We start from the raw sequence: 26,941 nt of genomic DNA, 5'->3' as shown, positions 1-26,941 counted from the left end.
GCACCACCAACCTTTGTGTGTCAGTATAAGATCCCTCTGGCATCCCAGGGACCTATACAAGAAATCATTGACAATCTGTTGAAAAATGGGATAATTCGACCCTGCAACAGTACTTACTCGGCACCTCTGTGCCCGGTCATGAAACCCAACGGGAAATGGAGACTTACAATCGACTACCGCAAACTTAACCAGCAGGTCCCTATCTCGAGGTGGCCAATGACCCAACTTGAACAGGAACGTCCTCGTGTCAAAGATGCCAAATACTTCTCCACACTAGATGTGGCATCAGGGTTCTGGACCATTCCAGTACACGCTAAGGACCAACACAAGTTGGCTTTTACGTTTGCTAGCCGTCAGTACACGTTCACCAGATGCCCCTTTGTATATGCTAATTCACCTGCGGAATTTAACATATTCTTAAACAAAGCATGTCCTGATGCCAACGAACGAGGAAACCTCATTTATGTGGACGACATCCGCCTTCGTAATCCCAGCCTGGATGCGCACGTACAACAAATCGACCACGTACTGGGTCAACTCACCACTGCAGGAGCAAAAATCTCTCTCTTTAAGTGTCAGTGGTGCAAGACCAAAGTAGATTATGTCGGTCTCCTCGTAGGGCCAAGTGGTGTACAGCCACAGGTAAACCGCATTCAGGGCATCAGTAACATTAAAACACCCTCAAATGTCTCTGAGCTTCGCAGCTTCTTAGGTGTCTGTAACTATTCTTGTCAGTTCATTGAAAACTATGCAGACATTGCAAAACCGCTAACCAAACTACTTAAAAAGGAGACACCTTTTGTCTGGGCTGAGCCACAACAAAAGGCCATGTCAGCCTTAAAAGACAAACTGTGCACAGCACCATGTTTAGCCTATCCCAACTGTGACAAACAATTCCACCTAGAGGTGGGATTCTCAACTCACTGTTTAAGCACTGGTCTGTATTAAAAGTACGACCAGGATAGACGTGTTGTGGCATACGCTAGCAAGACACTAGCATCCCCTGAGCTGAAATACTCAGACTGTGAAAAAGCCCTACTAGTCACAGTGTGGGAAGTAAAACATTTCTCCAACTATCTTGGAGGCCAAAAGGTCATCGTAGAAACTCACCACCAACCCACCACGTTCCTTAACAGCGAACGCATTAGGGATGGGGTGGTTACAAATGCCCGCGTAGCCTCGTGGCTGATAGCTCTGCTACGCTCAAAACAAAAAGAGTCCTCTCGGCACCGATCTGGCTGCATGCCAGAGCTGCACTGAAGACACCCCGCCACACCTCATGCTTGCCGATGAAACCTCACCTGTAACCAATCACTACTTTGATGAAAAACGATCACTGCATACGTTGATGGTTGCTCATTCCATCATGACACGGTTCCACGAGCAGGTGCAGGCGTTGTCTGGCTCCACAATAACCCCTGTGAACCTCAAAGTTTTCAGCTGGGTTCATAGTCATCGCAATAGTAGAGGTAGCAGGTGTCCTAATCACAGTGCAAAACTTATTGATTTGTACCAACTCCAACTATGCTCGTCTCAGCTTCTCCTGCCATCTTGCCACTTGGAAGCGCAATGGTTTCCTGACTTCCAACAGAAAACCAGTGAATTGTTCATAGCATGTAACCATGCTACTGAAGCCAATGACATGCAGGTTTACTGGAAGAAAGTCAGAGGTCACTCACGTGTACCAGGGCAAGACAAAGAACTGAACGACCTGACGGATTCATTGGCAAAACAGGGAGCAATGCATGGCCCGCCCTGGTCACTGGAACCCTCGTGGCTACCTCAAGAAGCCAACGAAGATCCCACCCACCCAAATGTCTGTGTAGTGACGCGGTCAAAAGCAACCAAAACCTCTCCGGACCGGGCATCTAACGATGACTCCGTCTCGGTGGAACCCGCTTTCACTGACACTGACGTTATAACCCTTCAGTCTCTGCGGTTGGTCAAAGGTGTCTTGGTTCATGTTTCCGATGCTCTCTCTTCACCGGCGTTCGTGGTACCTCGGAACTAAAGGGGGGTGATGCTTGTGCATGCCCACGACCTTCCCGCTGCTGGACACAAAGGTGTCAAAGCGACATATAACGCTTTAAAACAGGTGGCATACTGGCCGTCGATGAAAAAGGATGTAGCTGACTACATCAAAGGATGTCTTGTATGCTGTCAGTTTCAGCCAACAAACCCAATACACCGGGCTCCTTTGCAGAGGAGAGGCATCTCGTTTCCATGGTCAGACCTCCAAATTGATTGGGTGGGACCACTCACCAAATCAACCCGAGGCAACAAATACTTCCTCACTGTGACATGTGCATTCACCAAATGGGTAGAATGCCTACCAGCTGCAAACGACACAGCTGAAACGACTGCCTACCTGCTCATGAACCATGTTTTCTCAAGGTTTGGCCTTCCAAGTCGCGTCAACTCAGACCGAGGGACACACTTCACAGCAGAAGTCATTCGGCAGCTGTGACTAGCTCTGGGTGTGAAAGCAAACTTTCACATCAGTCACCACCTGCAAGCCTCAGGTAAGGTCGAGCGAGCCAACCGAACCGTGGTGAACATCCTTAAGAAATATGTGGCATCCAACCAACGAGACTGGGATGTAAAATTGCCGTTGGTCTTAATGGCCATTAGGGCAATGCCACATGAAGCCACGGGAATTTCCCCATTTGAAATGATGACAGGCAGGCAAATGACAATGCCACTGCATCTGCTCTATCAAACAGGTGAAGCCAGTGTGGCAACAGCGTACACGACTCACCTGTACATGAAAGACCTGAGCAAACACCTACAGGCAACCTTTGCTTTCGCTCAGAAACGCCTGGAAAAATCTGTAAAGGGAAGGAAAGCATACTACGACCAAAAAGCCTCACGTGATGAACTTCAAGTGGGGGAAAAGGTCTGGTATTACACCTTCACCAGACCCAGGGGACAAACAGGTCTCAAGGTGGAAAAATTGGCCAAAAAGTTCCTTCCTCGATGGACAGGACCTCACCTGATCACCGAAAAACTGTCACTAGTGGTGTATCAGATCAAAATCGGCCTATGACAAAAGGAATCCAGGTCCAAATGGGTCCACCGAAACCAAATTAGACCCCACAAAAGCCCCATGGGACATGCTGGAGACAAGAAGGTCTCAGCAAACCCATAAAACTGAGACACAAAAAGGGGGGAGCAAAAGCCTTAACTAAACCTCCATCGAGCTTCCTCCTAATAAACGCTATTAGTTAAGAAATCAAAATCAGGATAGGCAGTACTACAATCAGCTAAATTTAAGTCCATCTTCCTGATCCAACCGTCTGCCTAACAAATGTGACTAACAAACGTTACTAACACACTAACTGCGAGTGGGGGTGAACTAGTTAACATTAACCTTAGTCCAGCTAAAATGCATCAAAGAGAAATCATCCCTAATTTACCTCACTATCTACCTGTCTTCCATTAGGATGATGACGCTCTGGCTCATGCTCGTGACGATGGGGCTACCAACTATTCAAAGTCGGACTGAGATGATTGTACCGGGACCAGACTCCGGAATTGTTCTAAAAGAACAACCCGGTATTCTGATCACCGACTGCCGGCTGCACACCCAGAAGGTGTTTGTCCGGTTCAGTCCTGAAGTAGTGTGCGGAACAAACTCACCCACCACTGCCAGACTGACTTCTTGGGCCAGCACTTGCTGGAAAAGGGAAGTCATAACCCACGCTGAGGTGGATATCACCCACATATTGCAACAGCTCCAGAAGTTCATCATCACTCGGGCAGAACTGAGAGGTGCTAATAAGAGAGAGAAGCGATTTATTGGGGGACTCCTGACAGCAGCGTCCGCTATTGGCTCCCTCTTCAGTTTGGGGGTGTCTGCCGTCAATGCCGTCAATGTTGCGGCAATCAAGCGTCACGTCAATGAGTTGCAGAGTGAAATTCCTGGGATCCAACAGCAATTAGATCAGCAGCGTGGACAGTTAGGAACAGTAGCCAAAACTGTGGAAGGCACAGTCTTGGTGTTGAACTCCCACAGTGAAACTCTGATGAAAACGGTCGCAGCAGAAGATACACTGTTATCGGTCTTAAAGGTTGACTATGCTCACACACAACTGGTAACTATGCTCATATCAGATCTGACAAGAGATGTTAGCTCTTCCGTAGATACTTTAGCCATGGGCAGAATTCGTCCCTACTTAGTATCACTAGCTTTGGTACAGGATATTCTGTCCACAGCTACTAGAGAACTAGTCAACCCCGTACAAGCCCATCTAGCTTATACACTGGGCAGTGCGGTTCCAATCTATGTTGATCCAGAAGCCCGTGAAATGGCCTTCATCATCATCCTGCCCATAATTACCACCGACAACATCTACCGGCTAAAAGACGTCGTTAATGTTGGAATCTGGCAAGGTGAAACCCACGTTAAAGTGCACACACCAACGGTGGTGGCGTACCACGATAGTTCTCCCGACCTATACCTCGCGCCAAATTTGCGAATGTGCACTCTTACAAGGGACATCCACTATCTCTGTCCCAGCAAATCATTCGTGAGAGACGATACCGGAGGCCTTTGTGGACTCAAGCTTCTCACTAAAGACTCCCAGTGTCCAACCACTCTCACACCAAATTATCAAGTCACCACCACCCAAGCGGAGATTGTGGGAAATCGCTGGTTGGTTAACACTCCAGCGAAAGTAGCTACAGTTAGCTACGATCAGCACGATACGTCCACTAGAATCGAACTACCGAACCGCACGCTGTGGGTCACAGTCCCTGAAGGCGCAATCCTACACATAGGGGACCTGGCTCTCTATCACCTTAACCCTGATCAATATGATGGCGAAATTGAAATCTCTGATTTCTACTCTAAACAATCCCTGGAGCTTGACGCAAACACGGTCACTCAACTCCAATACGAAGGTGTTAAAACCATCGACGTAAGCCCAGTGGAGAACGTTTTGAAAGAAATAACCTCATACAACAAACCGCCCCTTCAAACTTTGTCCTATGCATGGTCAGGCCCAGATATAGTAATCGCGGCCATGGTTGCCCTAGGCTACCTCCTTACTTTTGGGATAGCCTACCTCTATTTTCGACGCGCTAAAGCTCTCCAGGGCCAAATTAACAAGTGGACGGCGCACCTAGGAAAACGTAAGAAGCTGGATCAGACGCAAAACACCAATCATCTGGTAAACTTTGAGGAGGAGACAGATTTGGGAGAAATTAGGATTAGCCAAATCCCCACAGTCCTTGAACTGCTGAGTGATTACTAAACTCTACGCCAACCCAAAGAGAGCAAACCTAATAGTAATCACCCTTAGTCACCTCCCCTTTTTTTTTGTTTTCCCCTGTTAGTTATTCGCCCTTCATTTAAACTTTTATTAATAGTTAGCAATAAGCTATGTTAGATATTAGACTAGGATTATAGCTGTAACCACGTTAAGTAATCATAGTCCCATTTAGTATATCATCAACATTGTGCATGTTAGTAGTACCACGGGTTAACTACTTAGAATTACCAAACCACAGCCATCATGGAGAAGACCTCAATCTCTGAAACTGGATCTACTGGGATTATTCCTCTGTGATTCGGCGCTCCCTCAAGGCAGATCCGAATCAAGTGGGGGATTGTAGCCTAATCGTGATGACCAGAAAAGGGGAGAGACCCAAAGGAACCATTTTGCTTTGATCTTTTAGGAGTGGTTTCAAAATAACAAACCCCTTAATTTACAATCATGAGAAACGGAGTGAAAACAACATTCTAAACAAGGACATTCCACCTTTGAAAGATTCTGGAGTCAGATAAACATCTGCTCGGCCAGCCAGAGCTGAGTTGGATAAACACAGCTTCACCTTTTGGTACCATAGGTCGGTGAGGTGCATACCAAAAAGGGACATTACCATCCTTATCTAAAGAGCTGTAAATTAAGATGTGACACCCACCATTTGGATAACAGACAGACTCTTGTTGGAAATAAAGGAAAAACTTCAGAGCCAGTTTCAGATGGATGAATGAATCTGTTACCAATATACCTCATAATTACCTACTGACTGTGGAATACGAAAAAGGACAGCTCAAGCATCATTTTAAGACTTTCCACGACGCTGTACGTAAAACACCAGGAAAGTTAATATTACTCCGTAGGACCCGACCGTCGTGCTGTGGAACCACAGTGCCATCCACAGGTCGCGACAGCGAATCTTGGGATTAAAATCATTCTGTATTTTATTCTCCTGTTTATAATATGGTGACTACTGCATTAGTGCCAATTAAATGTGTGTGTGTTACAATGAACTGGAGGTCCAACCGACGGAATAACCGTCAGTCAATGAACCGTGTGAATAATACATTTTCAGTTTTAATGGTCACTCACTATAATCCATCGTCATATCTTGTTTGAACATGTCTACTGATTCAAGTTTACATTGCTTATATTTAATACCTGTGTGATAAGTGTGGTAGTAATGTATTCTTTGAATGTGCTTTGGGATGCCGGGATAAGAGAGATTAACTTTTCTTTAATAAAAGTTAATTTAAGAATAAAAGCCCTCTGCGACGCCCAAAGGCAAACCCACCATTTCATTGGATGTAAACCAGTGACGAAACTCAGCCCTCGCCAGTGAAATCGAAGCGCGCTGCCGTTCGAGTGCTAGTTTTAGAGTCAAGTTTTTTTAGTTTTTAGTTAGAGTTTTGTTTTGGTTTCTACTAGTTTTTGTTTTTGGTTTATTTTACTAAGTTTTATTTTATTTTCAATAGTCTTTAGTTTTCTTTCCAAGAGGTTAGTTTTCTTTTCAGTCTAGTAGTTTATTTTACACTTTCAGACTCTAGGCTCCTTTTCCCTTTTTGTCATTTATTTACACTCTACTTAGACTATTTCACTTCGCTCATTTTGGTTACCTTTTTGAGACGCTCATTTCCTAAGCAAAACCCACGGGGCAGACTCAACCAATAATCCCTCTTTTTGACCAAGTTTACTTGAAAACCCAATCTTTGTTGGGGTTATTTTGACTCGACCCCGCTCAAAGCCACTCAGCCACCTGCCCGCACCCGTCGGCAAGAAGGGGAGACGAGATACCGCATCAGGTGCCTTCAGACCGAACCAGAACCAGAGACTGGACCGCATGCACCACGGATCCCGAGCTGCAACAATGGCCACAATTCCGTCGGAGAAAGAGAATTTACTAGCTTCCGCTCGTGGACTCGCTTATCCGATGATCCAAACTCCTGGGAAGGCGGCGGCCAAATTCTCTGGATTCTGCTCAAAGTAAGGTCCACCCTTGTCTACCTTGCAAGGAACATCGGCTTTGGTTTGGTAATAAATAGGGCCGAGTTAAAATAACTAAGTTTTCATTCACGTAGTAAACTCATCCTTATAATTAGCCAGAGACCGCTATAGAAATATTAAGTCCCATGTCTCTCTTATCCTTGGGCTCTTGAATTGAATCTTTGGTGTTATGTCCTCATTATTATACGTACTGTCTGTCCCCCATGTTAAATAAATGACCATATATATGTAATTAATCCGTGTTTCATGTTTCTTAAGTAATTCGTCAATTCGGAGAGAATTCTAACCTTCAGTAACGACTCTTAATATAAATATTTTCAGACGTTCCTGCCAGCGTAAATGTTAGGTGGTGCCCTATTTCTAAACGAGGTCTTAAGAATTAATATCATAGCTAGAACGCTACACCCTGTTCATTGAATAAAAAAGGCTGGTGGTAGTGTGGCCTAAGCTAAATACCATCTCTGGGTCTAAGTACTATTTTTTTAAACCAGTGATTCCCCGAGGTAATAGGTTGGTGCAGTTTTCATCAACTCAGTTGCACCTGTGTGGTATCCACCTGTCTAAACGAACCCAAGCACCCACCGTTCTCGGGCAGATCCTTCATAGAGTGGTTGTACGGGTGCTACACTTCCATTAGGTAACATTATTAGACAGTATGGCATAAATTTCCATTGTTATGCTGATGATACTCAGCTGTACTTATTTATGAAACCAATAGGTTGGTCAGACTACAAGCATGTCTTAAAGACATAAAGAACTGTCTGCTTTTTAATTCAGACAAAACTGAAGTTGTTCTCTTTGGACCTGAGCGCTTCAGGGTGAAATTGTCTAGTTATATAGTTACTCCAGATGGTATTTCCTTGGCTTCTAGTTCTACAGTGAGGGACCTTGGAGTTATTTTTGACCAGAATTTATAATTTGACGCACATATAAAACTGGTTTCTGGGGTTGCCTTCTTTCACCTTCGTAATATTGCTACAATCAGGAACATCCTGTCTCAGGGTGATGCAGAGAAACTAGTTCATTCATTTGTTACTTCAAGATTGGACTACTGTAATTCTTTATTATTAGGCTGTTCCACATATTCTCTGAAAATCCTCCAGATGATCCAAAATGCTGCAGCCAGAGTTCTGATGAGAACTAACAGGAGAGATCATGTTTCTAATGTTTTAGCTTCTCTTCATTGGCTCCCTGTTAAATTCAGAATAGAATTCAAAATTCTTCTCCTCACATATAAAGCTCTTAATGACCGAGCTCCATCTTATCTTAAAGATCTCATTTTAAGGTATTTTCCTAACAGTCTACTTATTGTTTCTAAAAGAAGAATGGGAGGCAGAGCCTTCAGTTATTAGTCCCCTCTCCTGTGGAGACTATTGCTATTTAATTACTTCAAATAAAAATATCACAGCTCCTGGATGGTAGCTCCTAGGAAGTCAGTCAGTCCTCGCAGTTCCATGTGATTCAGATGTTAGTTGTTTTGTGTGTCAGCGAAGGTATGGTTATAGTGTGTTGCGGGCTTGCTCGCAGGGTGTAGTGATGCGTCTAGTGCAGCATACTAGAGAGACGTTGCATGTAGGGATGGATGTGACCATTCTCCCTTTTTATCCCTGCCGCTGACCAATCCAGTCTGGATAAAGGAAGACGAGTGTGTCAGTCTTCCGAGGTCAGTACATAGCCTCTCCTTCACCAACGTCCCTACCTTGCCTCCTCGCGGCAGCACACGGATACTGGGGCCTCATGGCCCCAGGCTAAAAGATAGGGGATCGCAGGGCAGCAGGGGGCCCTAAACCAACTATCCACTGCCCCGCTGGCATGTGGGTAAACCTGGGAGGGTACCTTGGCTAGGGGAGTAAATCCCGAAATCAAATGACAGGCATAGGAGAAGTCCAACAAACCAGATTACTGGCAGTTCCCTGCAACTCCTGCCAGACAAAGGTTGTCATGGGTTTCCCATGCCACTGGAATCCATCTGAGTGAAGAAGGTGGGAATGAGAACTGCGTACCCACACCCTCACTCTAATCCATACCTTTCCCTATTTCCTTTCTGGGAATGGTGGCAGGCACAGGCCAAGGATGTGGCTGGGAGTGCCTAGCCAAACCATGCACACAGACGGCAATGGAGTGATGGTCGTTGTGACTGCGGGATGGAGCAGCGCATCACCTCGGCAGCTTTAATTGCAATTGAGCAGCCCCACACTGCTCACCCCAGACAGGGGAAGGAGCTGGAAAAGGTGGTACTAAAATTGTCTGCTCCCCAACCTCCGGACGGTCAGCCGCAACTGTCGGAGCATCCCCCCTGCGGCCAAAAAACGAAAGTGTAAACCTACGCATCGCACATTGCTTGACTTGGCTGTAAAACCGGACAGACCCCATCGTAGGACAGCGCTCATGGCCCTTGAGCTTGCCAGATACAACATCGATATCGCTGCACTCAGCGAGACCAGATTGCATGGAGAGAACTCTCTGACAGAGGTCGGTGCCAGCTACACTTTCTTCTGGAAAGTGGTCCCCAAAGGCGCTCCGCATACACAGATTTCTACCGGATGCTCAACCACGTCATCCAGAAGATCCCAACCACGGACAAACTCATACTGATGGGAGACTTCAACATCAGAGTGGGTACAGACCATCTGGTATGGAACCGGGTTATTGGTCAGCACAGAGTGGGGAAAATGAACACCAACAGGCTATGGCTCCTTTCCCTCTGTGCAGAACATCACTTGGTCATCACCAACACCAAATTCCAGATGAAGAACAGGCTCAAAACCACCTGGTAGCACCCCAACTCAAATCATTGGCACCTCCTGGACTATGTGATTGTTCGTCAAAGGGACAGACATGACGTTATTACCACCCGAGCCAGGCATGGAGCCAAATGTTGGATAGACCATCACATGGTCAGATCCAAGCTCCACATGAACATCCAACCCTGTTGTCCGAAAAAAGCCTCAACTGCGCAGGTTTGACTGCAACTCAGCCAATATACAGTCACTTCTTCACTCCAAACATCAAGCTCATAAAGCTCTCCTGTCCTGCCCTGAATCGCCAACCCTGAAATCCTCCTTCGCTGCAGCGAGAGCTGAGACCCAACATGCCCTTCAGGTCATGGAAGACACCTGGTGGGTGCAGAAGACTCAGGAGATCCAACACCTGGCAGACTGCAACAACAACCAGGGCTTCTATGACACCATCAAATTTCTGTACGGCCCCAGAAAGCGGGCACTTGCCCCTGTCCACTCTGCTGATGGATCCATTCTTCTTAAGGATCGTCACAGGATTCTTGGTTGTTGGGCACAGCACTTCAAGACTCTGCTCAACAACGCCAACCCCACTGAATGAATTTGAGAGTCTGATGGCCACAGGCAGAAAGAACTTCATCTGGCGTTCAGTCCTACAAAGGGATGAAATGAGTCTGTTGCTCAAGGTGCTTCGGTGGGAGGTAAGCACCTGGTGGAGAGGGTGAGTGTTGTCAACAACAGACACCACCAACAAAGAGTCCAGCTGGATCCCAAGGACGGAGCTAGCCTTCCTGATGATCTTGTTGATCTTGTTGGCATCTGCTGCCCTCAGCCTGCTGCCCCAGCACACAAAACCAAAGAAGATGGCACTGGCTACCACCGACTGGAACAATCCTAGAACATCCTCAACATGATGTTACATACATTGAAAGACCGGAGCCTCCTCAGGAAATATAGCTGGCTCTGACCCTTCTTGTACACAGCCTCCATGTTCTTGGCCTACTTCAGTTTGTTGTCCAGGTGAACACCAAGGTATTTGTAATCCTGGACCACTTCCACAGTCTCACCATTGATGGCAATGGGTGTAGGGGCAGATTTCCTCCTGCAGAAATCCACCACCAGTTCCTTTGTCTTGGTGGTATTAAGATGCAGATGGTTAGTCTCACACCACCTGACGAGGGAATCCACAACACCCCTGTAATCCTCCTCTTTCCCCTCACTGACACAGCCAACTATTGCAGAGTTGTCCGAAAACTTCTGCAGGTGGCTAGACTCAGAATGGAACTGAAAGTCAGAGGTGTACAGGGTGAACAGAAAAGGGGAGAGGACAGTTTCCTGTGGGGCTCCTGTGCTGCTGACCAGTGTCACACACAGTCCTGCAGTCTGATATACTGATATACTACCCGTCAGATAGTCTGAATAGTGTAGTGGTATTATTGCCACCTTTCGTGTGGGAGACCTGGGGTCCTTAGGCCTACCTGTAAGTCGCTTTGGATAAAAGCATCTGCCAAATGACTAAACATAGACACATAGTCTATAATCCAGGAAACCAGAGGACGGTCCACTTGCATCGCCATCAGCTTACTCCCCAGCAGGGCAGCCCGGATGGTGTTGAACGCACAGGATTCTCACAGTGCTTCCTGGTTTGTCCAGGTGGGTACAGGCACGGTGGAGCAGGAAGATGATGGCGTCCACTACTCCAAGTCTAGGCTGGTAGGCAAACTGAAGAGTATCCAGTGATGAGCTGACCTGGAGCCAAAGAAGTGACAGGACTAGCCTCACCAGGGACTTCATCAGGTGGGATGTCAGCGTCACCAGTCTGTAGTCATTTGAGGTGCTGGGACAAGCCTTCTTGTCTTCCACAGCACAGGCTCAGGACTCCAGAGTTCAGGTTGAAGATGCACTGCAGGACTCCACTGCTATCAAGGTCTGCCCTTTATTTATGCTTTTTTGATCTGTGGTTATCCCTTCCGGAGTGTTTGTCTAAACACAATAAATGTCTCTGACCCTTCTGGAGTGTTAATCTCTGCTATAAATCCAGCCTCTGCAGATTGTCTCAGTTAATGGCTCAGAAGTTTGCCAGCTCGTTCCCCATGTTTGTAGACTTCTTGGCAAGATTTAAGATGAAGTTCCTCAGCTACTCCAGATGAGAGAATATTGAATTCTGTTAGAAAACCTATTCTCTCTTTACAGAGATCTGCAGATGGAGCTTCACAATTTTTACGATCAACATCCCTTATCAAAGAGATCAACTCATTAAGGTGTGCTGACCATCTTCTGTTCATGCTTATATTATAAGATATTATCTGACCACGCAAATACGCTTTGCTTCCCACAGGTTAGAGTGGCTTGTGTCAGATGATTGGTTTGTTTCTAGAAAGAAGTCAATAGGGCGGATAGGAAGTTACCAAAATCTTCATAAGACAACAAACGTGGATTAAATCTCCAGGTACACTGTCGAGGCTAAGCAAAGCACAGCAAAGCACCATTGTTACTGGGCTATGGTCAGAGATAACGAGGCTCTCATATTTACTAGACCTCAACAGGGGAAGGAGTTTCTTGTCCAGCAAAAATAGTCTATCCTGGAATATGAATTTGCTGGAGAGAAAAAAGAGTACTGTCTACAACCTGGAGATCTATATCTCCACGCATCAATCACCCCATATGCTTGGAGAAAAGTGTTAATAGTCTCTGCTGATGTACTAAGTGTTCTTGGTACAGCTCTAGAACGGTCCATAGTGGGATCCAGAACACAGTTTAAATCTCCCCCGAGGACCAATTGGTTACTGTTTAATTCTGTAAGAAATGAGAAATTTAGCATTATCCCAGTTTGGAGCATAAACGCAGGCCAGTACCACAGGTAAATTAAATAAATGTCCTTGAACAATAATAAACCGACCGTCTTAATCTTGAATCATATTTGTTTGTACAAATTGCACTTACCTATGGATGAGAATGGCCGCACCACTGCATTTAGCGTTAAATTTGCAGTGGAAAACCTGAGAAAAGCCCCCTCTCTTAAGTTTGGAGTGATACTTATTAAGCATGTGTGTTTCAGTTAAGAATGCTATGTCTATTTGCAGTTTTGATAAATGAGAAAACACCTTACTACGCTCTAATGGGTGGTTAAGCCCTTTGGTGTTCCAGTTCGTAAACTTAATATTTCAGATCCCAGAACCACTAGGGGTCACCATATTGTGGGATCTGAATTAAACTGACAGCAGCCTGACTAGAAACAACCTGATCATAAAGCCTTTTCACAAGTGACAGATCTCTGTTTAGACACTGTGCAATTAAAATATAAATAAAAGAATACAAGAAAACAGAACAACATAAAATACAAAAACACAGAATCCAACACATCATTCACAATATCCCATTGCTGGCCTCTCCCCAAACAAAAGGCTACATATCCCCCCCAGTAGTACACAATCGCACAACATAACAACGCTTACCTCGTGAGACCGAGTCTCACCAAGACTATATGAATATATATATATATATATATATGGATAACATGTTGCAGCTGGTCTTAACTGTAATCAAATACAGTGGACACTCAATAAGTTTCCAATCTAGCACATTATTTATATCCCACTTTACATGAGTAACCTTAACAAACATAGACAAAGCCAGCCAGTCATGCGTTGTCAGGGCCCTAACAGTTCAAAACCAAAATTAAACATAAAAAGTACATACTGGACATAATAGCACAACATAAAATTTCGGTGGAGTTTCCAAACCGTCCAGTTATGTTAACAAAGCCTTGTGGCCAAAAATGAACAGTGTAGAGATTTAAGAACCTTGTTAAACTTAAGTGTACTTTTCAAACCAGCCAGTAATATGTTATCGAGGCCATATCAGCCCAAAACAAAACATGTGTCGTAAATCTGCGCTTTTGCTGATGGACTTTCGCTGGATGTTAAAATCTCCTTTGCTTAAACAAAGTCCTTATCAGGATGGCAGTCCGGACATCATTATTCAAACATACCTCCGTATACCGGATGTGTGAAACCACGGAAAGCACATCACTGCGCCGTCACAGCTTCAGGTTCTTCATGATGAAATCTTTGGCCTGTTTTGGGTCTTTAAAGCTTGTGCGAACGCCATCCAGCGTGGTTATCCTCAGCTCCGCTGGGTACCACAGGCCATAGCAGGTTCCCTCACAGCTCCTTAACAGGTTCCACACTTCGTTGAACTCTGCCTGCTGCTTGGCTACTGCCTGTGAGTAGTCTGGTTGGATGCGGATCTTATCGCCATCCCCCGTAGTCAGTTGTTTCATCTTCCCTGCCCATGGCACCTGATGATGAAGGCTCTTGGCGGATCATTGTTACCTGGTCTCACACGCAGCATACAATGTGCCCGGTCCAATAAAGGGGGCTTATCGAGACCAAGCGTGTCCTTCAGGCACTGAGATATAAAATCTGTCATGCGCTTCCTGTCCTCCCGTCTTTCCTTTATCCTCGTAATGCGCAGGTTATTGCGGCGAGACCATGCCTCCAAATGCTCATTTGGTGCTTTCTGTGTAGCGAGCTCCCTCTGCACGCTGGCCATGTCCCACTTCAGAGCGCCGATCAGGTCGGAGTGGCTGTCGGCTACAGACTCGAGGGCGACCACCCGTTTATCGAGGGCTTCACTCTTGGCGTTAGCATTATCGTTGGCTAGTTTAATTTCTGCTGGTAGCTGGTCCACCTGGTTCCAAATTTCAGCAGATTGTACATCCGCTTTGGTGAGAAATTCAGTCCTCAACTCGGCGATTGCCAGAAGGATGGCCCGTGTCCGGGTCCCCAGTCGGGTGCAGCGTCAGGTGCAGCCTTAGCCTCTGGGCTAGCCTTGGAGCTAACCCTTATGTCAAGCGCTTTTCTGGGATTTTTAGACATTTTCAGCAAGTGTTTCGTCAAAATTTCAAGCCTGGTGCGACGTCTTGGCTTCGATTATGAGTGTGACTCAAGGTCTTTACATTAAATAGCTGCTTCTATATTTATCAATAGTGTTGGCGAGGAGCTCGGTAAAAACGCATCCTCACATGGCACCGCTCAGTCCGGAAGTCATAAAGAGATGTAAACTAATTTCCATTACTTTCTTTGAAACTTAAAAACATTCATTCTATTATCATAAAGAAGTAACAAATTAATATTTTTCAACTGAACAATTCATAGTTTTCAGACACTTCCCCTGCCTCAGTCTTAAAAGTCCAGCTGATGCCCATATTTGTTTTGACCAGCTACAAGTTTGTAGAAAAGAAGGAGCACATGGTGATCACAGCCCCATACCATGGTCTATAGAAAGAAATTTACATAGCCATCCACTGTTAGAACTGAAGCCAATATGAAGTGCCTAAAAGTGCAAAATTACCGTCAACTGCTAAGCGCTTACTCCAGTTGAACTGAAGTAAAAAAAATATATCTTCTATCATGAAATACTAAGTCAGTAATTTTTTTCCCAACAAGTCATATTCTGTGCCATTATTTTAATTTGCTACTTCTAATCAGTGTGCTGGTGGTCCTTCTTAAAATGATTGTTTCATTGATATTTTTGTGCAATTTGCTTTCAAGTATCACTCCCCACTTCCATCTTGTCCAAGTATGAACACTTATAGCTCAAGATGGACCATTATGGTAACTATCAAATGCTAAACTTGACACTTCAAAACAGCCACTTACAAATCATTTAATGAGCACAGTGGCTCTTTTCATATCTTTATAGTCCTGTATGCACTGACTTGTATGTTAGACCCAATCCCAACCAGACTGTTCAAGGAGGTTTTCCCCTTAATTGACACTTCCATTTTGGATTTGATCAATCGGTCTTTGTTGATAGGATATGTACCTCAGACTTTTAAGGTTGCTGTAATTAAACCTTTACTTAAAAAAACCTACTCTTGATTCAGAAGTGTTGGCTAATTATCGACCTATATCCAATCTCCCTTTTTTGTCCAAAGTTCTTGAAAAAATAGTTGCAGTTCAACTTTGTGATCATTTACATAGAAATAATCTGTTTGAAGAGTTTCAGTCAGGATTCAGAGTGCATCATAGCACAGAAACGGCACTGGTGAAAGTTACCAATGATCTCCTGTTAGCTTCTGATAGCGGACTTGTTTCTGTGCTTGTCCTGTTGGATCTCAGTGCTGCATTTGATACGATCGATCACAGCATTCTGTTACAGAGACTTGAACATGTTATTGGGATTAAAGGAACTGCATTAGGCTGGTTTAAGTCATATTTATCTGATAGATTCCAGTTTGTTCTTGTAAATGAAGAATCTTCCTCACACGTTGGAGTAAGTCATGGAGTTCCTCAGGGTTCTGTGCTTGGACCGATTCTTTTTACTTTATACATGCTTCCATTAGGTAACATTATCAGACAGCATGGCATAAATTTCCATTGTTATGCTGATGATACTCAGCTGTACTTATCTATAAAACCAGATGAAACCAATAGGTTGGTCAGACTACAAGCCTGTCTTAAAGACATAAAGACCTGGATGACTCAGAACAGTCTGCTTTTAAATTCAGACAAAACTGAAGTTGTTCTCTTTGGACCTGAGCGCTTCAGGGAGAAATTGTCTAGTTATATAGTTACTCTAGATGGTATTTCCTTGGCTTCTAGTTCTACAGTGACAGGAACCTTGGAGTTATTTTTGACCAGAATTTATCATTTGACGCACATATAAAACTGGTTTCTAGGACTGCCTTCTTTCACCTTCGTAATATTGCTAAAATCAGGAACATCCTGTCTCAGGGTGATGCAGAGAAACTAGTCCATGCATTTGTTACTTCAAGATTGGACTACTGTAATTCCTTATTATTGGGCTGTCCCACATATTCTCTGAAAAGCCTCCAGCTGATCCAAAATGCTGCAGCCAGAGTTCTGATGAGAACTAACAGGAGAGATCATGTTTCTCCAAATTTAGCTTCTCTTCATTGGCTCCCTGTTAAATTCAGAATAGAATTTAAGATTCCTCTCCTCGAATATAAAGCTCTTAATGACCGAGCTCCATCATATCTTAAAGATCTCATTGTAAGATATTTTCCTAACAGAGCACTTTGCTCCCAAACTGCAGGTTTACTTGTTGTTCCCAGAGTTTCTAAAAGTAGAATGGGAGGCAGAGCCTTCAGTTATCAGGCCCCTCTCTTGTGGAATAAGCTGCCAGTAAATGTCTGGGAAGCAGACACCCTTTCCACTTTTAAGATTAGGCTTAAAACTTTTCTTTTCGATAAAGCTTATAGTTAGGGATGGCTCAGGTAATCCTGAAACATCCCATAGTTAAGCTGCTATAGGCTTAGACTGCTGGGGGACCTCATCTGTCACACCTTTCCTCACTTTGCTCTCTTTTTCCCCCTGTTTAATTTCACAATTGATTTTATGTCCATGTGACATTATTGTGGTTATTAACGTATGTTTCCCTGTTCCAAAAGATATCCTTTGAATGGCGTTATGGTGTTTTTCCCCCCTCTTTTCCCTCTTTTCTGTCTTCTCAAACCCCAGCTGGTCGAGGCGGATGGCCACCCTTCCTGAGTCTGGTTCTGCCAGAGGTTTCTTCCTGTTAAAAGGGAGTCGTTCCTTTCCACAGTCGCCACAGGCACGCTCAGGACGGGAGATTGGACTGAAGACACGTTTCGGTGCAATCTGTTGGTTTCCTTAGCTAGGATATAAATTTTTTGAATTGGCCCTATAAGAATTAATTGGATTATGATTACAATGAATTGAATTCCAATTGGCTTGAATTGGACTATATTACTTAAGTGCCTTGAGATGACAATTGTTGTAATCTGGCGCTATATAAATAAAATTGAATTGAATTGAATTGAATTGAACCAGATTTTTGCACATTGACAAGGAAAGCTTTTTCACAAACATGCTTTCTGTTTGTGAATCACATTGTTTGCGCTCACAGGGCATAAATGCTCCCTCAAAATGAAAGGTTTCCATTTTCAAGTACTTTTCTACTCACTCATATGACATGAATCCATTCTTCAGTTTACATGCATGCTTATGATTTTCACATTTGAAAATTAAAAACCACAAATAAAGCTCTTGAGTTTTTAAAAAAGTGTATAAACAGTGAGTGGTATACTGTCACAGTATAGAGATGTCTGTGTAAATAGACTTACAATGTAGGTGCAGCGTGGACTGAAAGCAAATGTTCCACAGGCGTAAATGTGGGTGCTGTTCAAAAACTGCAGTACACGAATGAAATTGGAACAGTCAGCCTTGAAAAAAAACACAAGTCACAAGGTCATAAAGTTAGATGTTCTAGTAATACCAAAATGTACAGTTTCAGACGGTCTACATTGCCAAGAGTATTCACTCATCCATACAAATAACTAATTTCAGGTGTTCCAATCACTTCCATGCCCACAGGTGTATAAATTCAAGCACCTAGGCATGCAGACTGCTGGGTTACTCTTAGGAACTTAGTGAATTCCAGCATGGCATGGTATTATAACAAAGTGGAAGTGATTGCAAACGAAATAACTCAGCCATGAAGTGGCAGGCCACATAAAATGACAAAGCGGGGTAAGCAGATGCAGAGGTGCATAGTACGCAGAGGTCGCCAACTTTCTGCAGAGTCAGTCGCTACAGACCTCCAAACTTCATGTGGCCTTCAGATTAGTTCAAGAACAGTGCATAGAGAGCTTCATGGAATGGGTTTCTGTGGCCGAGCAGCTGCATCCAAGCCATACATCGCTAAGTGCAATAAAAAGCGTCAGATGCAGTGTTGTAAAGCACGCCGCCACTGGACTCTAGAGCAGTGGAGATGCATTCTCTGGAGGGATGAATCACGCTTCTCCATCTGGCAATCTGATGGACGAGTCTGGGTTTGGCGGTTGCCAGGAGAACTTGTCTGACTGCATTGTGCCAAGGGTAAAGTTTGGTGGAGGGGGGATCATGGTGTGGGGTTGTTTTTCAGGAGCTGGGCTTGGCCCCTTAATTCCAGTGAAAGGAACTCTGAATACTTCAGCATACCAAAAGATTTTGGACAATTTCATTTTGGTTTGGGGATGGCCCCTTCCTGTTCCAACATGACTGCACACCAGTGCACAAAGCAAGGTCCATAAAGACATGGATGAGCCAGTTTGGTGTTGAAGAACTTGACCGGCCTGGAGAGAGTCCTGACCTCAACCTGATAGAACACCTTTGGGATGAATTAGAGGGGAGACTGTGAGCCAGGTCTTCTCGTCCAACATCAGTGTCTGACCTCATGAATGTGCTTCTGGAAGAATGGTCAAAAATTCCCATAAACACACTCCTAAAGCTTGTGGAAAGCTTGCCCAGAAGATAGCTGCAACGGGTGGGCTGACGTCATATTAAACCCTATGGATTAGGAATAGGATGTCACTTAAATTCATATGCGTGTAAAGACAGATGAGCGAATACTTTTGGCAGAACAGAGATATACAGCAGACATATGCTTCATCCACAATAAATTCACTTTATTAACTGTAAATTAATACATCAACATAATTGTGTTTCCTCTGCTCCTTAAAGGAAACTGTTCTTTACTGTTATCCTTGTCTTGTTAGAATGGTGTCCTAAATCAATAGGCATCAGTTACTCACAGTTCATAGCATTTGTTTGTATCTAGAAATCAACCACTTGCCATTTTCTTGCCCTTCATGGAACACTGTTCAAGGTCCTTGTCTGAAGGGCTCCAATTTAGCTGAAAGAAGATAAAAGAGTCAAATCAATGCAGAATAGCAAGTTAATTAATTTGCTTTTGACTACAAACTTTTTTTTTCACTAATTGTTCAGTTGTTAAAAGAAAAGATAATGAAACACAGTGGTAATCATGCCCTTTTTTTTTACCTGTTTTGAAATGTGCAGCTTTTTTCATAAACAGTGGACTTAATATTTGTAACATTGTCATTTTACTATTTTCAGTTAATTGTACATTTTACACTACATTTTGACTTTGAAAGCATTACAATTTGTTTCAATTTGTAGTCAATGTGGCATCCTAACTTTCTTGGAAACAAAGCTATGCAGAATAGCAGGGCTGTTTGGATAGTGAATATCACTGTTTGGATATCACTGATTTATTACTATTATTATTACTATTATTACTACAAGTAGCAAGCAGACAATATTGAGTCAGTCAGCAATGGACATTTCCTACCTTGTCCCTCAAAATTATGGTGTCCTTGTGGCTAACATCCAGTGCTAAAACAGCATCCCGGGCTCCTACATACAGCATTTCTTCATCTTCACTGAGAAGCAGTGTTGTGGTGTTGCTGATGTCATGACCACTGAAGCCGATGTGATGTCTTCCAGGACTACCTGTTATTCGACAGCATTTAACAGAGAGATTACACATTTTCATCCAATATCACACAATTAAAGATATCCAGATGTAAATAGACTGAAATACCATAGACCATAGGACAGGACATTCAACATTCAGAGGTCAAAGTCTAGTTAGTCAACGGTCATTGGTTGACAGGTCGCTGAGAAATGGTACAAGCAGCTAGTTGGCAATGTGTATACCACTGACTGCAAGTTGATAAGTCCAGTTCCTCTCTCCCTCTCCTTCTGCTACCTCTGTTAGAACTGTGGGTGCTGCTATTCACTGCTATGGAAATATTTCTCACATTGTCAACTTTTTATTGTTCTGAATTGAATGATGCTTCAATATCATCTCATTATTTTCCTACAATGACAATAAATCATCATTATTATTACTATTATTGTTGTATTTTTTCTTTTTCTAAGGATGTCACAGGACGTAAAATGTTGAGGAGGACAATGAAAAAATATATATGTTAAGGCCTATATATAAAAAACCAAACAATGTCTTAATTACAAATGTTACATACATTTGTCCTCTTTTTTTTTTAGACAGTTTGTGTTATCTAGTGTCCATTTATTTTGTTGGAAGTTAAAAGTTTTTACATAATAGGTGAAAAAAAATCATCAAAAACTAGATATGCAAAGGGATCTGTAATGGTATGCACTATTGTAGCATCATTAAACATATTCCTGATAATAGTAAATAGTGACAAACAACAATTTTGGTCTTATTATGATTATGATTAAATTATGATTAAATATTGACAATGGTCAACTTTGATCAGTTACTGATTAAAATCAAGGCAAGCTGACAAGGCTACCCATTACCCAAGTCTAGCTCAAATAAAAGCAACTTAAGCATCAATAAGCAAGATGAAGTTGTTTTCCAATGAAAACATTTAAAAAGCTGTAACTAAGAAACATAAGTTAACATGTTAACACCAAGTTGTCAACGGTATAGATGACAAAAAAAGTTACATATTGCGTTAACACAGTACCTGCCTTAATGTTAGGTTATCAAGTTTGCCTATATATTAGGGGGAACATTCTCTTGTGACAGTCTGATAGTCAGACAGAACCTGCCATCCATTATGCAAAAGCCCCTGTCGCTTGAAAAATATCATGCATTGTGGAAATACAAGTGGTATACCGGTCGAGAGCAGGGGCGGCCTTCTAGACTGAAAATCATTCTTGTATTTACTTAACTTATTAACAAGAACGTAAGGTACTACATGCTGCATTTACATGTTCTTCTTCTACCACATATCTACTGCCTTAACTCCTGTCTGGCGGTTAAACAATACTGACACCTTTGGTCTGGAGCAGAACACCACCAATCTTCACATCCTCTTTCCTTTAAGTGAAAACTCAACAGGTCAATAAACATATTACTGGTGTCAGTCTTTTCTTAAATAACATTCTGCTAAACTTATTTCAGTTACAACTTATCATTAACCAAAAGCTTTTCTTATTTTTAGCTTCACAGATTCAGTCTTTCATGCTTTTAAATTTTCCTCGCAGATCTTTTCAGAACTATTTCATTTGGAGTGTGCACATCTGTGTCACAATTTTTAGAAGGTGAAGAAATGGATTCCAACTCAGTCTGCACATTACTGAGCTCTTGGGCTGCAACAGTCTCTGGTGTCTTTAGAAGACTGCGCTGATTCCTTCTGAAGATCTGTCCTTCTTTGGTTCTCACTGTGTATGACTGTGGAGCAACTTCTTGGATAACAGTGGCTTTGGTCATCCATCCTTCAGGACTTTCAATCCAGACTGAGTCGTCTCTTGACAGTGGTGGAAGCTGCTTAGCTGTTCTGTCATAGAAAGTATTTTGTTTGACCTTCTGTTGTTTTAGCTTTTGGTCCAGCTTAGGATGTTTATTTTGCTTTGGGCAGCCTGATAGTGTAGTCCTGAGCTTACGTTTCATGAGTTGCTCAGCAGGAGATAACCCGCACTCCAAAGATGCTCTGTAGCTGAGTAAAGCAAGGTAAGGATCTGAGTTGCTGTCAGATACCTTTTTTAGGAGTTGCTTGAGAATGTGAACTCCTTTCTCAGCTTTTCCATTGGATTGAGCATACAGAGGGCTGGACGTTATATGATTGAAATTATAAACTTTTGCAAAGTCTTGCCACTCTTTGCTGTTAAAGCATGGGCCATTGTCATTAATAGTTATTAATAGTTATCTTATGATTTACATACTCTTTCTTGCACATACTTTACTTTTCCACTTCTGATTGTTGTGACATTTGACCACATATGAACCAGTTTGCACATCCTTATCTAAAGAGACCTTGTAACCCCTTCCCTTTCCCCTGCTCAATAAAAACAAACTGCTGAAGGAGGAGAATTGGAGTTGCTTGGGCTCACATCAAAGCTGAGACAGCTCTCCCCCTTTGCAAAGGTTGAAAAGGCACTTAATCTCTTGTGTGGTTCTTTTGAAGGTAGGAGTATAATAAAAACCCTATCATATGCAGAATGCCATGTCGAGCGAAGACTGATTTTGCATGCGTTATGGCCCAGCTAGAGGACGTGCTTGACAGTAATGCCATTTCAGGATAGTTTGAGTAATAGTCAAAGACTACTAAATAGTCCTTTCCTTATAGATGAAACAAGTCCATTCCTACTTTGTGTCATGGTGTTGCTGGCACATCTGTTACAGTCATGGGCTCTTTAGTTTCCTTGTTCCTGTATTTCTGGCATGTTTCACATATACTAATCATTTTGTCAATGTCTTTGTTTAGTCCTGGCCAGAACACTGCCTCTCTTGCCCTTCTTTTCCATTTTTCAATACTAAGATTAAAACGTGTGACGAAAACAAAGGACATGGAAGATGAGTGACAAAAATACGGACACCAAAACAAACAGACGAAAAACACAGAAAAACAATTTTTGCTATAATTTCATTCTTCTGTCTTTACTTTTCTTTTCTGCAACTACCAACTGACTTATGGTGAGTCCTGAGTTTGATTCACGGAGGCAGTGACACGTTGTGGGCTTAAGCTTAGCTTTCAGATAATAATATGCCTGAAAACGTCAATGTTTTTGTTCCAGGTGTAGACAACAGAAATTTTAATTCTAGAATTATAAATTTTGATGAACAAAGAAAACTCTAATTCTCCATTCTTTTGTCTAAACATACATATTTGTTCAAAATCAAAATACCTTCTCTAACACATTTCAGTAGACCAAAGTGCTTTACACAAAGTAAAATAAAAATCATAAGATAAGAACAAAAGTACTATAAAATAAGAACAGTAAAATAAATACAACAGTATGCAAAACCAATCACACATAAAGCAATACAGGAATCACCAGGAAAGCTCTAGTCTGGCTCACAGCAGGACCAAGAGGGCCGAAAGCCAAAGTGAAAAAATGAGTTTTAAGGAAGACTTAAATGACTCCAACAATACAGCATGTCTAATATGAAGTGGTAAGCTATTCCAAAGCTTTAGAGTAGCCACTGAGAACACTCACCCTTAGTTTTAAGCCTGGATCTTGGGACCTCGAGCAGCAGCTCATTTGATGATCTGAGGACACTGACTGTATTATGAACTTGAAATAGTTCTGCGAGATACTGAAGGGCCACACCCCTTAGTGATGTGGTCCTGTTTCTTAGTGCCAGTCAGGAGGTGAGCGGCAGCGTTCTGCACTATCTGCAGGCGACGAAGGAGCACTGATCAAGACCAATGTATAAAGAATTGCAATAATCAAGCCTAGAGAAAATGAAGGCATGAATGACCCTTTCCAAGTCATCAAAAGATTAATTTGGCTTCACTTTTGCTAGGAGTCGAAGCTGGTGAAAGGAATTCTTAATCAATTTGTTATTAATTATCATAAATTTTTATATGAAGGCTGGTTTTGGAGGTGAGGGGGCCCATACTGGCTAGATTTAATGCTACATGGATACATGTCGAAGCGTCCTTGGGGAAGACACTGAACCCCACGTTGCCCCCCCAGTGTATCATTGGGGGTATGAATGTGTGTGAATGATTAGAAAGCACGTAGTTATGTGTATCTTAAGACGTGTTGTATGAGTGTGTGTGAGTGGGGTGAATGCGGCATGTAGTGAAGCGTCAGTTAGACTAGAAAAGCGCCGTACAAGTCCATTTACCATGTCCACACGCAATAACCTTCATTTTATTGTTAATTACTTTGGCTCATCCAAGACTGAGGGTTTGAGGGTCTAATTTTAATCCCCCATGGCAGAAGAGTAATCTGACCAAGTTTGAAGCCGTTAACATTAAATCTGTAGGAGGAGTTCGATCAGATGCGAGGTGTGGAAAAAGGCAAGAGGGCATTAATTTGCATGTTCAATTCAAAATGGCCAACTTCCTGTGGCCCCGGCGCCATGATGTTAAGAGGCTTTTTTGTGCGCCTGGGCATGATGAAGGCGTTTACCGAATTTCGCCAGCCTACGCAAAACTAAGCCCAATAGCAGGGGTATTTAGAAAATTTGTAGGGGGCGCTACAGAGCCATTTTCCTCCGGCCACACGCGATATTCTTTACATACGTATGAGGTCGTCAGCGTGGACATGCTGACGTTTCATGACCTTGCGATGATGATATGATTTCCAACCAACAGCAAGTGGCGCTATAGATGAGTGTCAGTATGCGCATATGTACGCAGTCAGGGCAGAGTCCCGGGCAAGCCTATGAAGTTTGGTGAAGGTCGGACAATGTATGCAAAAGTTATAAGTGAACTTGTGGCGAGCAGTAGAGACTCCTCAAAGTTTGAAGGTCTGCCATGGACACACCCTTCAGACTTTGGGAAAGTCGATCACAACTTCTAATACCCCGTGGCTGAAGAGTAACATGACCAAGTTTGAAGCCATTTCCCTTAAATCTGTAGGAGGAGTTCGATCACATGTGAGGTGTGGAAACAGGCAAAACAGCCCCAATTTGCATTTTCCACTCAAAATGGCCAATGTCCTGTGGACCTGGCACCATGACATCCCAAGGCTTTTATGTGCGGCTGGGCATGACGAAGGCGTGTATCGATTATCATCGGCCTACACAAAACTAACCCCAATGGCAGGAGTAAATAGAAAATTTATAGGTGGTGCTACAGAGTCATTCTGTTTCAGCCACACGATATTCTTTACATACGTACGAGGTCGTCAGCGTGGAAGTGTGTGTCAAGTTTCATGACCTTGCGATGATGATATGGCTTTCAACCCACAAACACCATAACACGAATTTTGCTGGGCCGACACGGCCACACCCTTCAGACTTTGGAAAAAATTATAATAAGTTTTAATCCCCCAAGGCTGAAGAGTAACCTGACCAAGTTTGAAAGCGTTAGCATTATATTTGTAAGAGGGGTTCAATCATATGCGAGGTGTGGAAAAAAAAGTGAAGTTTCCAGCCACCAGCAGGTGGCGATATAGGTGAGTGTGAGTATGCGCATATGTACGCAGTCAGGACAGAGTTCCAGGCAAGCCTATGAAGTTTGGTGAAGATCAGGCTATGTATGCACAAGTTATAAGTGAATTTGTGGTTTGTGGCAAGCAGCAACGAGTCCTCAAAATGTAAGGGTTAGCCACAGCCACACCCTTCAGACTTTCAAGATTCTCCTAACTGGCAAAATTAGGAGATCATATGTGAGGTGTGGAAATTGGCAAAACGGCACCAATTTGGATCTTCCACTCAAAATGACCGACTTCTTTTGACAGGCTTTTTTGTGCGTCTGAGCATGACGAAAGAGTGTACCGAATTTTGTCCGGCTACACAAAACTAACCCCAACGGCACGGGTGTTTAGTACATTTCTCGGGGGCGCTACAGAGTCATTTTGAAGCAACTCCACTAAAACTTAAAGGCCACCAGGACTGACGTGCCTGGCAAAATTGGTGAGTTTTGGCGCACAGTAAAAGCACCGAAAAATGCGGAAGAATAAGAAAAATAATAACGCCTTAAGATACAATAGAGCCTTCGCTGCCTTGCAGGTCGGACCCTAATAATAGAAAGAATAATAGGGCCATCGCTGCTTGTAGCTCGGGCCCTAATAGGAAGAACGTGTTAGCATTATATTTGTAGGGCCTTCGCTTCACTGCTTTCAGCTCGGGCCCTAATAATAATAGGAAGAACAATAGGGCCTTTGCTTTTTGCAGCTCAGGCCCTAATAATAATGCCTTCAGATACATAGGGCCTTCGCTGCTTGCAGCTCGAGCCCTAATAATAGCGAAAACAATAGGGCCTTCGCTGTGCTTACAGCTCGGGCCCTAATTACTGCCGCTACCGCTATGGAAACAGCAGGAAACAAGCACAGTCAATAATAACAACAACACTAATAATAATCTTATTAATGAAAGACATTGTAATGTCAAACTTCCAGGTCCTGTTGATTGTAATAATGTTAGTGACATACTGTATGAATAATTTCCATCTGATATTAACATTTAGTTGATGAGGGCTGCAAGAGAGAGGCAGGCTCAGAGGCAGGATCAAAAGCAGGCTCTCGTATACCTGTAGCTACCCCTTTCATCGAGGCAGGGAAAAGTAAAATGACAGAGGCGAAAATAGATGAAATGTTGGTGCATACTTGAAATTAAAGTGTTACTGCAACCAAAGCCATTTGTACTATATATAACTGAATGAGAATTGATAAACAATATTGATAATGGAACTGGAATTGCTAAATTCTTAAT

At 43.2% G+C, this 26,941-nt stretch overlaps 2 protein-coding genes across 2 annotated transcripts in view; one reads left to right on the top strand and one right to left on the bottom strand.

The window, feature by feature from the left end:
• Positions 1-26,941, top strand: part of s100v2 (S100 calcium binding protein V2) — a 264,791-nt gene that overhangs the window by 45,489 nt on the left and 192,361 nt on the right. The gene's annotated exons all lie outside the window — the stretch shown is intronic.
• sema4ab (sema domain, immunoglobulin domain (Ig), transmembrane domain (TM) and short cytoplasmic domain, (semaphorin) 4Ab) overlaps positions 1-26,941 on the bottom strand; it is a 90,281-nt gene that overhangs the window by 53,436 nt on the left and 9,904 nt on the right. The window contains exons 2-4 of the mRNA XM_072370823.1: positions 20,126-20,286; positions 19,610-19,669; positions 18,120-18,218 (exon numbers count right to left, since the gene is read on the bottom strand). Coding sequence (XP_072226924.1) covers positions 18,120-18,218; positions 19,610-19,669; positions 20,126-20,286 — 320 coding nt within the window. The remainder of the gene's footprint in view (positions 1-18,119; positions 18,219-19,609; positions 19,670-20,125; positions 20,287-26,941) is intronic.

This window comes from Leuresthes tenuis, unplaced genomic scaffold (genome assembly GCF_036924035.1).
Source record: "Leuresthes tenuis unplaced genomic scaffold, fLeuTen1.0.hap1 SCAF_18, whole genome shotgun sequence".
In the NCBI taxonomy this organism is placed as follows: domain Eukaryota; kingdom Metazoa; phylum Chordata; class Actinopteri; order Atheriniformes; family Atherinopsidae; genus Leuresthes; species Leuresthes tenuis.
This window is presented reverse-complemented; position numbering and strand designations above follow the sequence as displayed.